The sequence below is a fragment of the Dipteris shenzhenensis genome, chromosome 22 (assembly GCF_047967505.1).
Source record: "Dipteris shenzhenensis isolate YYH24624 ecotype China chromosome 22, Dip_SZ_1.0, whole genome shotgun sequence".
Lineage (NCBI taxonomy): Eukaryota > Viridiplantae > Streptophyta > Polypodiopsida > Gleicheniales > Dipteridaceae > Dipteris > Dipteris shenzhenensis.
The window spans coordinates 24856724-24873884 of NC_141617.1; the positions used below are offsets into that span (position 1 = coordinate 24856724).

At 47.7% G+C, this 17161-nt stretch overlaps 1 protein-coding gene across 4 annotated transcripts in view; it reads right to left on the reverse strand.

Moving 5' to 3' along the window:
- Positions 1-200: 200 nt before the first annotated feature.
- The window catches only part of MET18 (ARM repeat superfamily protein), a 202884-nt gene continuing 185923 nt past the window's right edge, over positions 201-17161 (reverse strand). For 2 of the 4 annotated variants that reach the window (XM_087393875.1, XM_087393874.1), the window contains exons 18-21: positions 1170-1250; positions 872-951; positions 709-791; positions 201-540 (exon numbers count right to left, since the gene is read on the reverse strand). In XM_087393875.1, the coding sequence (XP_087250001.1) occupies positions 773-791; positions 872-951; positions 1170-1250 (180 nt within the window). In that variant the 3' untranslated portion in view covers positions 201-540; positions 709-772. Of the gene's footprint in view, positions 541-708; positions 792-871; positions 952-1169; positions 1251-2994; positions 3069-17161 lie in introns of those variants that run through there. The other 2 variants (XM_087393876.1, XM_087393877.1) reach the window with 2 other exon arrangements.

The window sequence follows — 17161 nt, forward strand, 5'->3', positions numbered from 1 at the left end:
TTTGCAAAAGCAACTTCCTGATACAATACTCAACTCTACTTTCCTGCTTCTACTACTTCATGTCAGCTTTGCCATCCTCAATATACAAGCAGACCACTAGCTTTCTGATTGGAATAAAACAAGGCACACATTAATGACAAAGTATCACTAAATTGCATTGATTTCTTTTCGGTGATAAAAATTTAATGCAACACCTTTGATAAACATGTCCCCTCTTGATATGCATGTGCTAGTCAGCACAGAAACCTAGAAATTTCACATCCTTTCACCGAGGCATACGTAGGCTCCAGTCTGCATTGCTGACAATGACATACAATTCCTGGACGTCCAGAAGTACCCTGAACTATTTTACAGATTGAGGGATCGTTTGCTCCAGCGGCAATTACATATTTTTACAATGTACTCTTATAACATATGATAATGATGCTCAGTCAAAGAGTGGGCAGCACCTTTGCCAGCTTCCGGATGTACACAGTTCCACTTTAAGATACAAAAACAAATGATGGAACTTTGAAAGTGGGATACCTCCTAGCCTGGGCCCTCCATCACAGAACGAAAATGTTATCCACAAACGTGTCTGAAAATCATGCTTTAATCTGAAAAACTATTGTTTAAAAAATAAATTTCATTAGAAGTATGGGGTAATAGTGGCAATAGAATGCATGAGCTCAAGGTAATGGCAAAAGAATACACAGAAGGAAATCTCACCCTGAAGGATCACCTTGCATATGCAGAATGAGTGCAACTAACATGCAAGCAGCACAGTTCTAACTTATCGAGTGACTGCATCCCTGTAAAACAACTAAGTAATGAAAAATTGCTGACAATTCAGGAAAACATTTGCAAGTCAAAAACTACAGCCCCTACTAACCAGGCTTGACGACATCGTACAGCTTCTCTCCTGACGATTCGTTTAGGGTCATCCAATGCATTGGTTAAAGCCCTCAATATCTGTAGAAATGTCAGGGAGTCTTCAAAACACACTCCTTATCATATGGAATAATATAGGTAGATTATTATTATTTAAATAGAAGGATATATTTGGGTCAAACATACAACCAATGAAATATTTCCTTTATAAAGTGTATAATTCTATTTCCACAAGGCAGCATTGACATATACTTTTTAATTTGCAGTTCTGAGCCTTTTCTAATAAACCAAGGTTATACCTGTGTCCGAACAGGAAATACACGAGCATATGGTAGTGCTACAACTGCACCAAGGCATAACAAAGCAGTTTCCCGCACCACCTACACCATGGAAGTCTCTGCTGTTAGCTTACTTGTTATGGTATGGTTACAAACATGTAGCATACTGAATTATTATGTACTGGCTCATGGAATCTTTAGGATTTACTTCCTTTGCAAATTTTGAAAGAGTTATAACAGAAAGTGCAAGAGGCAAACAGTACAAAATCACAGTATATAGACTATATTCACTGTACGGTATACTAAGCTGTTTAAGTCAAGACTAACAGCCTTTTGTTTACAAAATGGGGAGATAATTAGTTATCATGTAGACAAAAGGGCAAGGGGCTAATAGCATTGAAATTGTACATCCAAATCCAAACGGAATATAGTCACAAAGATCACCCCACGTTTGATCCAAAGACCCAAATTTTAACTCACATTAGCTTAAACATCAGTAAGTCTAAGCATTGGAAGGGCCCTCAAGTATACAACTCACACAAAGTAACCAAAAAATCCAGGGGTACACAGGGAATACACCCTTACCATGATAAGGACCCTCTAGAACCCTTGGTAATTGGTCCTCCAAGTCTCCCTTCAAGTTTATGACTAAATTTTCTGATCTGTCCTTAAATTAGCACTTTCGCTATCAACATAGAAAAGATACTCTAAAATCCCTGCTAATTTCTCCAACAGGCCTCCCTTCAAGTTTATGAAAGCATTGTCTGAACCATTTCTTCCAAATCAATTTAGTACATCGTGCATTCCAAAATAGCAGCAAATCTATCAATGTGGCATTCTAATGGCACCACATGTGCCACCTTCTTGAACAAATTGAATGACATTTCACAATGCACAGATATAATGTTCTTATTTCCCACCATCCTGGTACTGCACTTCTCCCTTTCTATCCAGCCAAATTCTCTCTCTATTCATAAATAATGTCTTGATCTTACTCTGATCTCAGGTTTGCAGTTTTGAATGAAGGCATTATCAGCAGTGATGACTACAAAACTCTAGTGCTGGCAAATCTCCATGCTCAATCTCGGGGGTTAGCTTCTCAAGCTAGGGGGCAGCAAGTCGTACAGTAAGTCGGATTCCAAGCAGCAGCAAAGCAAAAAACAGCACATACAAGAAGCAAGGGGATGCCAGGATGGAAGAAGGAAGCAAGAAAGTGGGCACTCTAGCATAAAGGGAGAGTGATAAGAATGGAGTTTAGCAACCCAAACGTACGAAATCTCTGATTTTTAACTGATGTTGTTATGCCACTTATGTGAGTATTAGCTTGAATATTGACTAGGACCCAAAAGAGATACTATGGAATCTTTTTTTGGTTTTGAGGTATCTAGATTATCCGTTCTCACAAGGTGAAGCTCCAAACTTTTGCTTTTTGGACTAATAGGCAACTTTGGCCTTTCAGAGTTATAATGAAATATCTCTCTCTATCTCTCTCTCTCTCTCTCTCAGGTATTCTCGCGCAGCTCAGCCTTGCTCTGCCGCCCTGCTCCTCCCAGCTGCCCAGCCTTCTCCGCCTCGCCCCTGCTGCTGCACCTCCAGCTGCCCATCCCGCTCCCGCCCCGCCTGCAGCCCCCCATGTACAGCTCCCCGCTGCCCCCCGCCAGCTCCGTACCTCCAGCTCCTCCGCCACCCCCTTCTTGACGCCGCCCCCGCCTGCAGCTCCTCTGTCAGCAGCCCCCCCTGCTTGCAGCTTTGCTCCCACCCCCCGACGGCTCTCTTCCCCCCTGCAGCACTTTCCTTCTGGGCGACTCTACCTCCTCTGATTCCTCCGGCTCCCCTGCTCTTGCTCCTCCTTGATACCTACCCCTCACAATGTGTGTGCCTCCGACAATGGGGGGGGACTTTGTACTCCCGCACTAGGACCTGTGCAAAAGGAACCAAAGTCAGTCCAAGAACATGGGCAAAGGCGATAAAGAGACGGACAAATCCAAGAAAGACAACAACAAAAAAAAAAAACAGCCAATGCAACTGAAACTCGAGGATGTGAACACACGCTACAACCGAAGTGGACTTGGGGTTGACAGCAAGGCAAAGGCGGGATCCACCTTAGCCTCAGCTTCAGCTTCAGTCTCTACTTCCACTTCAGCCCCCGCTTCAGCTTCAGTTTCAGTTCCAATTCTAGCTCCCACTTCAGTTTCAGTTCCAGCTACAGCATCTACATCTCCAGCCACGGTTACTGTCAGTGCCATACCCATGACAGATGACATACCCATCACATCGGCCCCCTCCCTTTCCTCTAGGATAGGGAGGTTGTCACAATCCTCATCTGTCCCCTCCTCTCCCGTTACAGCTCTCGCACCGATTATGACACCTTCTTCGGAGGTATCACACACAGCTCCACATTACGCCTCAACCTCTCTCTCCCCTCTCCCTCTCAGTCTGCCTACGCTGCCACATCTAGTTGGGATTGCCTCATCCATGCCACTGTCATCTCCGTACCTCACTCAGCTCACCCAGTCACCGCCCAGTGCCTCATCCCCATTCTCTTTTGTCACAACCATTACAGTTTCAGCTAGGACACAAACGGGCTGACACACCAGAGGCCTGGGAGACCTTACTCATGGAGATACACAATATCCGTGAGCGTGAGATTGAGCTGACACGCTTCGCACACGAGCAGGTCCGCTTCAACCAGGAGCAGAGCTGCGTCATAGAGGAACAGGCTCGCGCCATTTGGGAGCAGGCTGGTCTCATTCAGGGACTCAGACAGGATATCTCGCAGCTCCGGTAGGTGGTCACAGCCATACACATAGTCCCAGGGAGCAGCCCGGTTGTCGAGGCACAGATTGCGAGCATGCAATCTGTAATTGAGGAGACTTCCAGATGGGTTGACATGGCCAAACGGGAACCCGCAAGGGTAACCGTTTCAGCTACCCTCATGGAGCAGCAGCAGAGAGCCAGCAAGGCTCTCAACATCAAAGTCCATGGGATCCCGCGCACCGATGATAGATGCGATGGCCTTCATGACCACTACTCTAGGTATGGTTGAGCACATGATCGAGAGGGCATGGCGGGTTGGGAGAGACTCCAACCGAGAGCAGGCCCCTGATCATATAGTTTCATGACGCTTAGGCACGACTTTCAGCTTTACGGCACAGGTCAGTCCTACGAGATCAACTAGCGATCTCCATGGATGAGGACCTCACCCCCCTACAGGTTGAGGAGAGGCGCTCCTTGTTGCAACAGCGGGATCAAGCCTGGAAGGAGAGAAAGTGGACAGTGGTACGAGAGAGACGACTTCTTACAGGCCCCTGTCGGCATAGGAAAGCAGGGACTATGAGACTCAGATATTCGAGACCCTATCTTGCACCATTTGGAACTATAATGGTACCTTATGGTTAGAACCAGGAAACTTCCTACACAGGTCACGACATAGTCTTTTACACAGAGACACACCGAGTCCAGAGCGCCCACTACCAGTAGTCAGCGGGTACACATGGGAGTCTGCCTACAGAGATGAGACGAGGAATACAGGGGGAGTGCAAGGGTCAGGTGGAGTCGTAGTCCTTTATAGATCCACAATCTTGGGGACCATTTCAGTAGAGCTGAGAGATACACATTCTAGGTTTATTGGATCCGGATCCGACACTTGGACAGCCACGATATGTTTGTTGCAGTATGCTTCTTCCCTCCTGAGACCTCCCACTTTGCTAGAGATACTCGAGATGAGGATGAGATATCTCCATTTGCAGCTCTTTATGAGTCCATTGTTGACTTTTCTAGCCGCAGAGAAGTCCTCCTAGTTGGGGACTTCAACGCGAGGACAGGCACCCATCAGGTACCACTCCTCGACTTTAGGGATGATTCCATTCTATTGCTAGACGTTGACCTTGAGGATGCAGGTATGCTATGGGTTTCGGCTGACAAACGAGGTCCGGTCACATCTTATGGGCAGGTCCTTTTAGACCTCGGTAAGATGCATGATCTCATTATTTATAAGGGTCTTGACAGATGGCCTGCCTTAGGTGGTTTCATATGTTTTCCACATGGGGGAGGTTCTAGTTCCTACTTCTGGAGGCACGGTCACCCTCACCACTCACTGACACTCAGGTCTGGTATAATTATGCACGCACACTTTATGACATCCCAAATAATCCCGTCCCTAACCTCTCACATATGCCACGCCCCACATCCTGCACCCTCTTCACTAAGAGGGGGTAAAGGATGCCGCAATGAAACTTCATAACGGCCGAGCTAAGGATCATGAGGAACTATGCACTGAGTTCATTGCATATGGGATTAACCTCCTAGCCCCAATCTTAGCAAAGCTCTTTAATGACGCTGTTTGTTTGGGGTCTCCCAGCACCTGGACCATTAACACTATCTCACCAATTCACAAGGCAGGGGATCTGGATTCCGACGTGATCACGGAACCATGGACCACGTTCTCATGCTTAGATGCATCATCGAGGAGGCGAGGGAATGGAAGCAGAGGGTTTACTGTTCCTTTGTGGATTTTTGCAAGACATTTGACACGGTTCCGAGAGCCCGCCTCCTATGAAGCCTACAAGATTTGGGTTATGACCAAGAGATCATCTGGGTTGTCATGCGCTTTACGAGAGAGTTTCAAGCAAAGTCCGTCCGAGGCCAGTATCTGGGTGGACATATGAGATCATGAGCACTATTGGGGTCAAACAAGGGTGTCCATTATCACCTACCCTGTTTGGCATCTACATTGACGAGCTTGAGACAGTGATGCAGACACAGGGGGGGTTGATTGCTCTCTTGCGAGCATGCTGATCCGGATATTGCTTTATGCACATGACGTGGCTCTTTTGTCCTCTTCAACAGTAGAGGGGCTCCAGAGACACCTTGAAGCACTAAAGTCCTTTTGTGAGTCTCATGATTTGAAGGTCAACTAGGGTAAAACCAAGGTTATGATCTTCAATACATCTCGAGCCGTCATGCGCCAGGAGCAGAGTTCACATTTGATGGGTCACCTGTTAAGATAGTTTCATCTTACACGTATCTTGGGGTTGTCCTCTCCGGACCCATCTTCACCATGACACCTGCGATGCAGGCATGCTTAGGTAGAGGATATGCTTCATTGGCCAGACTTGAGAGACAGTGCTTCCGCTCGCACTTTCAGGATCCACTAACCAAGGGAGTGCTTTTTGACTCCTTGGTTCGCCCAGTGGGGATGTATGGCAGCCCTTGTTGGAGGCCAGACTTGTCGGATACAGAGTGGGCTCGTGTGGAGCGGCTACAGATTCTCATGTTATCACAGATGATTCGCAGTAAGCTATCCATTCCTCACCAGATCATTCAGGCTGAGTTTGGGTCATCCCCATTACAACTAGATGCTGCTGTTCAAGTCATCACGAATCTGTATGGAGTCAAGGAGTATGGGGATTACACTTCTGGGTGCAGCAGGCTACCATGGCTAGCACTGTCCTCTTCTATGGCACTTTCAGCAGCAGGAGGGGACCAAATGGCAACGATGCTGGTATGCATGCATAAAGAGATGGTTTAAGCGACTCCCCTCCTATCACACGAGGTCAACTAGGTTATCCATGAGGATCTCTTACAGCTACACACATTCCGGGCCTGGTTGAGACCGAGTGAACTCCCAGTGAAGCTTAGCTTCTACAGAGATCACTGCTTACATATCACAGAGGAGGGTTTCATTGACCCATCGGGATACACATAGATCTACTTACCCCACTCACTGAGGATCTCTCTCGGGCAGTTCCGGGTCTCTTCACATAGACTTCGTGTCGAGAGCAGCAGAGCAGAGCGCCTACCCTGGGAGAGGCGCATATGCACATTATGTGACATGCAGGAGGTTGAGACAGAGGAACACTTCATCTTCAGGTATCCTGTTTACTATGAGATCCGAGGTCATTTCTACTGCCTCTTTAGAGATAGCTATGGGGTTTGGGCCCGTTTCCTCTCCTACCCAAACCAGAGGTGCTTGGCAGGCTTCATTCATAAGGTACTCAGACACTGCGAGAGGATACCTCGAGCACGGAGACAGAAGCAGACTTCTTCCTTGGCTAATTCCTATCAAAGCTCTATCATGGAGTTTTTCCAGCCAGATCACATGGACCCCCATGAGACAAGGCCTCGACGTGACCGGGATCTACAGCCAGTGATCTGATAGCTCAGACAAAGGGTTGACACACAAATTACACTTGGGAATATCCCCTCCCTCTTTAGAAACGGAGCACGACCGACAGGGGTTACTGTAGCCCTTGTTAGGCGTTGAGCTATGACCAGGAGACGAGCCAGGGCCGCACCCGTGAGTGGCCGACAGCACTCTATTGGCGTTTTCATGCCTCCATTGCCTCATCCACCCTGATGTCCTATGATGATGATGAGATTAATATATAGTCGACCACCGACATGACAATGTTGTACTTAATACTTAGTACTACCATTCTGCATTTTCTGCATTTTGCATTGGTGTGGATGCTCGTTTAGTAGCTCCACCACCACAGCTCGTTTGTAAGAGGATTTTCACAGTCTCATAGACCCATTGGTCTTCCGAAGACTTTAATAAACTTTCTTTCTTTCTTTCTCTCTCTCTCTCTCTAAGTTTTTTAGTTTTGAGTTTTGAGCTTAGTTTAGAGTACTCAGCAAAGGCCCTTAGTGAGCCCTTTGCTTCAGCAAAAAGTGGCTTGTATGAGTTATTTTGAGATTGTGCTTTGTCTCATAGGCCCGTGAGGCCTCCTAGAGATGGTAATCATACGGTTAGACCTCCTTCAGCTCCACACATCTCGGGCCTTGGGGGGAGATCATTAGGAGCTCCCCACCAAGACCCAGCTCTACCGTGACCATTTCCTAAGAGTCTCAGAGGAGGGATTCATCATCAGACCCCAATCTCTCGAGGACAAGGGAGTCTCACACGCACTCAGGATCGCCATTGGGCAGATGCAGGTTTCATCCCATCAGCTAAGGATTGAGACCCAATTTCTCTATGCCTGCCCAGCCTACTACGAGATCCGGGGGCAATACCACAGTCTTTATCAGGATGTTGGCCCACTGCACTGATCCCCTTCCATGACCAGGTTTACATTGGGCTCTATCAACTTGAGATGCGCCGCCACAAGGAGGCCTTGCTATGACAAATCAGGGAGCAGTAGGAGGGGACTAGAGCACAAGATACAGAGGCTAACCAGACACAACATCATGTCACAAATTTCTATGCATTTGAGTCAGCTCTAGGACACAGTGAGATGGAGGAGGAGCTAGCTAACATGAGGGCGGTATGGATTGCTGAGAGAGGATTACAGAGGCTACCCGTGACACGGAGAGTGACCAGAACACACTTGATTGAGGTCCGACCTTTCACAACTTTCCTTACAGGAGACCGCCCGAGACGAGGGGTCACTCTCAACATAGCTCAGCAGGTTCAAAGATCGAGGAGACCACGCCCTCCTCTGCCACCATAGCGTGAGACGGCCAGACAGACGCAGATCCGAGATGTCTTTGCTGCTCATAGACGAGCTACCACAGTGCCGGGCTTCAAATTTTGAGATCTTGTCCCAGTTCCATGTCCCAGTTCCACCTCTCTTCCTACTTCAGATAGCACATGATATGATATGATACGACATGTTTTGTATTTGATTTTGCTTGAGCTATTGAGCTTTTTATTTCAGCACAGTACTCAGCAAGGGCCTTAGCGCACCCTTTGCTCCAGCCCTTGGTAGCTTGTATGAGTGTTTTTTTGCCCTTTTGGTATTTTCCGCAATTTGTCCCACAGGCCCGCGAGGCCTTCCACAGGACCAGCGATGTTGGTATAGTCGTCTTTCCAGTTGGTTCACCCGACTGGGCCTCGACTTAGACCGGTTGCCTCCTTTTCAGTACAGCCTCGACGCTCCACCATCTTCTCTCTCCCCCACTGACCAGGAGATCAACCGGCTCATTCGGGCGGATCTGCTCCAGCTCCACACCTGGTGGACATGGTTTCTTCATTCTGAGCTTCCTGTGAAGCTCGACTTCTACCGCTGACACTGCCTCCAGATCTCACAGGAGGGCTTCATCACACCTCCGGGTTACACACAACTTCATCTACCACATGCGCTCCGGATCTCCCTCGGTCAGTTTAGGGTCTCGTCACACCGATTACGGATCGAGAGTGGACGCGCAGAGGGTATCCCACGAGAGGACCGCCTTTGCCCACTTTGCGACTTACAGGAGATCGAGTCGGAGGAGCATTTTGCTTTCAGATGTCCTATCTATTATGCCATTCGAGGCCGATACCACTGCCTCTTCCGCAACGGATTCGGCTCCCTCCCACACATGCTACAATTCTCGGATCAGCGGTGCCTAGCCGCTTTCTTACATGAGATGACCCGCCACCGAGATACTTCTCTCCGAGCACGGCGACACGAGCAGCACACACAGCGTGAGGACACCCACTGTGCGTGAGGACACCCAGCGGCCTATCACTGACTTCTTTCAGTCACAGGATACCTCTTCTCAGTCTAGCCGACGACACGGACGTGAGCGAGAGCCAGAGCCACGACAGCTGCGTCAGCGGACAGACTCACACATCCAGGTCCATGATATATCATCTCTGCTCTCGGCCCGCCCCACTGGGGTTACCGTTGCCCTCATCCACAGGGCCACCCACCGCCCCCGACGACCGAGCTCGACTAGGCCGCGTGACGTCAGAGGCCAATCATCTATCGCAGGGTTTTTTTCGACTTCCCATTTGACGGCCCCTCTATGATTGGTCTCTAACGATCACCACCTGCACATGTAGACTGTATCTCCCCCCTCTGCCCCATTTTTGGCGCCCCCCCTTTCTTCTTCTTTGTATCATCTGGAGGTAGACACATATTTTTTGTATCAGGACTAGACACATAGTCCTTCATAACCTCTTTTTTGTAGAAACGGTTGGTTGGCCCGTTTTGAGACCACCACCGTTATGCTCATTGTATCAGTTATCTTTAGTCTCATAGACCTTCACGGTCTCCCGAAGACTTTAATAAACTTTCTTTCTTTCTTTCTTTCTCTCTCTCTCTCTCTCTCTCTCTCTCTCTCTCCAGTCTATGTGAGCCAGTTGGCCCGTGAGCTCCCGGATTTACTTGGAGATGATGCAGACCAAGGGCCCAGATCTTCTCTCTCTCTCTCTCTCTCTCTCTCTCTCTCTCTCTCTCTCTATTCCCTCTTCACTCCGACATGGTGACCCTGTCCGAGATGGCAGAGAGCAAGACAAAAATTCCACACATTCCCGATCAACCGTCATTGACTCAATTACAGAGTTTGGCAGGTCATGATGGCGTTTGCATTACAATCGTATGATCTGGCAGCCTTCATTTTGGTGGGAGTTGCCAGGCCTAATCCCCTTGCGTCCAATCTTGGCATCCTGGAGCAGGAGGAGGCCGAGACCATGTCTCAGTTCTGGGACCATGTCAATGCAAGGGTAAGGTCGTTTATACTTCTTAACTGTACTCCTCACGTAATTAATCACGTAAACCACACGACGGCTCTCTCTCTCTCTCTCTCTCTCTCTCCAGTCTATGTGAGCCAGTTGGCCCGTGAGCTCCCGGATTTACTTGGAGATGATGCAGACCTCACCCTTGCCTTGGACACCCTTGTTTCGGTGGTACATGATGCTGCTACTAGATCTCTTCTCTCTCTCTCTCTCTCTCTCTCTATCTCTCCAGTCTATGTGAACCAGTTGGCCGGTGAGCTCCCAGATTTACCTGGAGATGATGCAGACCTCGCCCTTGCCTCGGACACCCTTGTTTCAGTGGTACATGATGCATGCTGCTACCAAATATTTTCCTGCGACTCGATTTGCAACACATGCCCCAACTAGGAAGATGTATGAAAATTCTTGGTTTGATAATGAGTGCAGAGAGCTGAGATCTCACCTTGCACGCGAGTGAGCCTTGGGTAATCTAACGACACATGAGGCGTAGCAAATCTCACGGCAGCCAACACACCGTAAGAGGTGGGCTTTCCTCACACATAGGATGGATGAGGTGATCCGATGATTTCGAGGGGGAGATCCTACCATTGGGTGGGCTGTCCTCACACATAGGGTGGGTGAGGTGATCCGATCATTTCAAGGGGGAGATCCTACCATTGGGTGGGGGCTTCTATCTGAGGGGAAGCCCCCTATCCTATCACGGATCGAGATGTCTGGCATACATATGCGAGCTCACTCTATGATGTCCCGGTGTAGGCATGACCTGACATGTCCTCTATGGCCAGGCCCACTACTTGTCATTTGTTCATTGCACAGAATGTACAGGCTTGCACTCTGTCGGTTCCATAACTAGAGAGCTCAGGATCATGAGGGACTATGGACTCAGCACTTCGCACATGGTCAAGAGGTTTTGGCTCCGGTTTTAGCACATATATTCAACCACGCTCTTTGCCACGATTTTCCACCTGCTTGTAGCACTACCACCATTGCGTCAATACACAAAGCGGGAGATGCCATGGACATTGGGAACTACCACACTCTTGTGATTGGCCATACACTAGCCAAGCTTGTTGGTTTTAGAGAGGGAGATCAGTGGGTACACAGAGGCACATGGGCAACGGGCTCTAGGGCACATGATTCTAGAGACATCACTCCACTCTAAATCACATCTTCACCCTGCGGGCTATCATTTAGGAGGCGAGGTCTAAGCTCCAAAAAGTCTAGGCTTGCTTTGTAGACTTCCAGAAGGCCTTCGACACCGTCCCACGATCTCATATGATCAGGAAACTTTAGGAGATGTAGATTCCACAGGTCATGTTTTTGGAGGGTGATGAGCCTATACGAGCCTGTCAGAGGCAAATTTCGTTCCCCATGAGGTCTATGAGATTGGGTTGAGAGAACCATCGGAGTGAAGCAAGGATACCCCTTTTCACCGACTCTTTCGGACTCTACATCGATGAGATCAAATCAGTTGTGAGGATTGAGGCAGGGAGAGTTGTAGAAATACCCAGAGAGCAGAGGATCTGCAGACTATGCTAGATGGGGGAGGTCGAGACAGAGGAGCACCTTTTATGTGTCTATCCATTCTACTATGAGATGTGATGGCGATATCATTGCCTCTTTGAGGAGGGGCATCGCTTTGGTCCGCTTACATGGATGATCCATTTTGCCGACCAGGTTTGTGTTGGGCTCTATTTGATCGAGATACGACGACAGAGAGATACAATGATGCGACAGGCCAGAGAGTAGTAGGGAGCGATACCGTAGGTCCCCAAGATCGACAGAGCATAGACACGTGTCACAAATTTCTATGCATCTGAGTCTACTGCTGGGGAGGCTAAGAAGAGGAGCTTGATGAAATCAAAGCATCATGGATTAGTAGTAAGAGTCTCCACACGATGCTCCTAGATGAGACGCACACACCCCACATGCTACACGGAGAGCGACCAGAGCACGCACGATCAAGGTCTAGTCTATTTCTTAGAAAACGCCGCCAAAGACAAGGCGTCACCCTTGATGTAGCCCATCGGATACAGAGATCAAGGAGACTACGCCCTCCACCGCATCAAGAGACAGATACGAGAGCTCCTTACATCCCATTAGAGAGCCACCAGGGTACCTGGATGTATGGAGCCTGGGCGTTGCCTGGGCGTGTACTAGGAGCATTAGCTCTGAGCACTTGCTACTCTTCTGCTTTTTTGCTACTCTGCTATTTTGCTTACTAGTTTAGCAGTCCAACTTTCTGCAAGGGCCTTAGTGAGCCCTTTGCTTCAGCCCATAGCGGCTTGTATGAGTTACTTTGGTACTTTGTCTCGTAGGCCTTAATACATCTGTGTGTGTGTGTGTGTGTGTGTGTGTGTGTGTGTGTGTGCCCAACTCGGGAGTTAGTTTCAACAAAGAGGTGCCCAATCTACAACCATCAAAACTTAGGTGAAGTCAATGAAACAAGAGATGATTGTTGATGTCAACAGCAAGGTGAACAACGCTGACGTTTATGTGGAAGTGAAAGAATAGGAAGCTGGAATCAATAACAAAATGATCCTACGCATGGGGGTATTCCCGGATGGTTGTCTTGGTGAAGGAGAGCACAAAAGATAAAATAGATTGCTTCAGGCAGAAAATACCGCAAGCTGAATGAGATCAAGATGATAGGGGGAATATCAATCAAAAGGGAACATAGATACAAGTCTTTTTCAAGTACAATAAAGATTTTTCGACAAACCCACAAGCTGAAGGGCACAAAGATTTGGATATGTGAAGAGCTTACCCCGACCCAACTTTCAAACAAAGAGCTACTGAACTTAGCAAAGTGAAGGAAGCCAAGAAAGCAGGCAAATGGGTGGTCTACTAGGAAGGACAAAGCATCGATTATCAAACCTAAGCCTAAAGGCTCTCAAACTTAAACTGATGCAAGGTTATGATAAGTATACAACATAGTTATGCTTTACCATAATTTTGGAGCTGCTTTATGCACTCTTTGAGAGATGCCATGTGCACTCCCCGACACTCTGATACTTAGAGATGGAGCAACTACTTTTTGGTGTGTATTTTGTCTCATACGCCCGTGAGGTCTTCTACAAACATTAATACATCTTTCTTCCTTTCTCTATTTTGTTATAGTATAGCCCATCAAATAGAACATTGCCTAGGCTTGGGGACTTCTCCCTTAGCCCTCTACTCCGGTCACAAAGCCCACAGAGGTACAAAATTCCACTTCCTTCGGAAAGCTCTCTCCCAAACCACTTTCTTTAAGAGTTGTCCCATCTTGAACTTCAAATCTCAGCTTGTCAGAATTGTAGAGATGAGAATTTCATGGCTGCAGCTTCCTAAAACCTCCCATTCCCTACCTCCGACTCCTCACCCCAACCACATCTTTCACTTGAGGCCAACAATGCAGGCCCGTTTGAGCAAAGGGTTGCCTCACTTGCTCGCTTGGAGAGACAGAGCTTCCACTCACACTTTCAGGACCCTCGGACCAAGGCTCGGATTCGATAAGCACGCATGTATGGCAGCCCTTGTTGGGGGCCGGATCTCTCAAACACTAAGTGGGCTCAAGTAGAGCGACTACAGATCCTCTTGCTATCATGGCTGATCTGAGGCAAGCCATCAGTGCCACATCATATCATTCAGGCTGAATTCGGCGCGTCTCCATTGCAACTAGATGCGGCATTCCAGACCATTACCTATCTACACCGTGTCAGACAGTACGAGTCCAATATAGCGAAGCGACGTAGGTTTCCATGGCTGCCTCTTTCAAGAGGGGCATGGCTTTGGTCCACTTACACGATTGATCCATTTTCCCGATCAGGTTTGTGTGGGGCTCTATTTGATTGAGATACGACGCACAGAGATATACTGATACGACAGACCAAAGAGCAACAGGGACTGATGCCACAGGTCACCGAGATCAACAGGGCACATACACTTGTTACAAACTTCTATGCATCTGAGTCAACTGCCGATGAGGCTAAGGGAGAGGACCTGATGAGATGAGAGCATCATGGATTAGCTATGGGAGTGTCCACCATGATGCCACCAGAGGAGAGACATACACTCCACGTGCGGCACGGATAGGGACCAGAGCATGCACAATCGAGGTTCAATCTATTTCAGCCCTCCTTAGAGGTGATTGCCAGAGACAAGGGATCACCCTTGACGTAGCCCACCGGATCCAGAGATCGAGGAGACCACGCCCTCCACCGCATCGAGAGACAACTTGATAGACACAAATACGAGAGCTCTTTACATCTCATCAGAGAGCCGCCAGGTTACCTGGATATATGGAACCTGAGCATGTACTAGGAACGTAGGTGGTTCGAGAGATTGGGGCTTCACATAGACAAACTGCATCCCTTCCAGTACAGCTTAGATGCTCCATCTATCTCGCTAGGATACCATGAGGTCAACCAGGTCATTCGAGAGGATCTACTACAGTTGCACACATTCAGGACCTGGTTGGAGCCGAGAGAGCTTCCAGTGAAGCTCAGTTTCTACAGCGACTGCTGCCTACGCATCCTGAGGAGTGCTTCATTGTCCCACCAGAGTACACTCGGATCCACTTGCCACACTCACTAAGGATCTCTATCGGGCAGTTTTGAGTCTCATCACACCAACAACAGACGAGCTGAGGGGATACCCAGGGAGAGACACCTATGCACATTATGTGGTCGACAGGAGGTGAAGTCAAAGGAGCACTTCGCGTTCAAATGACCTGTGTACTATGAGATCTGTGATCGATACCATTGCCTTTTTGGGGTCGATTTTGGGCCACTATCCAGATTTGTCTCATACCCAGACCAGGGATGCCTCGCTGCCTTCATGCATGAGGCTGTCCGCCATAAGGAGCACTTACTCTCAAGCACATGGCCCGACCCTTCTCAGAGTAGGATCACAGAGTTCTTCCAGTTAGATCACATGAGCCTCGCAGCCACTGATAGCAGGCGCAGCAAAGATCCAGATCCTGAGGCACGCCGCACTCGACAGGGGATGGACATGCAGATCATATTGATCGACCTCCCATCCATGTTTAGGCCTTGGACACGACCCATAGGGGTTACGATAGCCTTAGTCAGGAGTAGAGTCATTGCCAGGAGACCGAAACGAGCAACACCCATAGACAGTCGCCAGCGCTCCATCACTGGCTACACATCGGTACCTCTCTGACACACATATACCCTTCTGGGGGCGCATTACATTGAAGAGAGCCAACCAGCCTTGATGGTGATTGATGGTGATTGACTCGATGATGATGATGATGATGATGATGATGATGATGATGATGATGATGACGACGATGACGACGACGATGATGCCATTACTAATGATATGACTATGCACTATTTAGCACTTAGCATTCAGCATGGGTGATGATGCTCTTTTAGTAGCTCCACCCTTTCTGCTTGTTGTAGCAGTTTTCTATCAGTCTCATAGACCCATCGGTCTTCCGAAGACTTTAATAAACTTTATTTCTTTGTCCCATCGATTGCTCCACTCGCTTGCCATATGCCCTCACCTCCATCTTCTATTGTAAACCCTAGCCTCTACATTTCATTCCATACAGAAGTACAACTGCCCATACTCTTTTACGGCTGCCACACTATTCTCTTGTCTGTCCCTTGTAGCTCCTCCCTACCCTTCTCAGTCTCCCATGTGCCTTCCGTACTCCCCTCTCTTTTTGTTTCACTCATTCTCCATTAGTACATTTCTACTCGCACTTTGTACGATCCTGCCTGCCCTCCGTAGGGGCATTCACCTTAGTTTCACTCACTCTCCACCTGCACTTCACCTCAACGACACTTAAAAGTGGATTCTCAAAGTACCCGCTGTGAGAGAAAGAGAGAAAGAGAGAGAATCATTGCTTGGTTACTCTGTAGACATAGGTCCTTCCACTAAAGCCAAAAGCCAACCCTTTGAGAGTCTCACACGAACATTTCAAGCTTTCCATGCAAACATTGGAGAGTTAAGGTTCTCACCCTGTCTCCTTGAAAAAGTCTTTTTATATACCAAGCATCCCAAAGAGAAGGTGCATATGGAAGCCTTCATCTGCTTCCCCTAGCTAATTTTGATATTCCAAAATGGCCTCTTCATGATCCATTCGTTGTAGATACATTTAGGATGACAATCAGGTTTGCTATTCAATCATCATTGAGATTTACATTCAATGTAAAATTTGTGGGTGTGAGTTTGTTCATGTCCTCCATTGTATTTACATTGCTTCAAATAATTCTTCATTCACAAAACAAAGACCATGTGGGTACCAAAAAACTCGAAAAAGGAAATTCTTGATAATCTCCTATACCCAACGTGGGATATCATAGAATGTTTGATAAGGCAGATTAAATTGTGCATGGAATTTGTTACATGAGATGCATGCATTAGAAAAATAAGCATGGCACATGGATTTCTATGGATTGTAATGTAGTGGACACAAGAGATATAGAGAAACATATGCAAAAGCTCCATTAACCTCTGCAAACAAGGATTTGATGAAAGAGAAGCAGAGGAGATTGTAACTTTAAATTATTTGGTTAGTTCTTTTAATTTAATGTTGTAAACTAATGATTTTTAATAA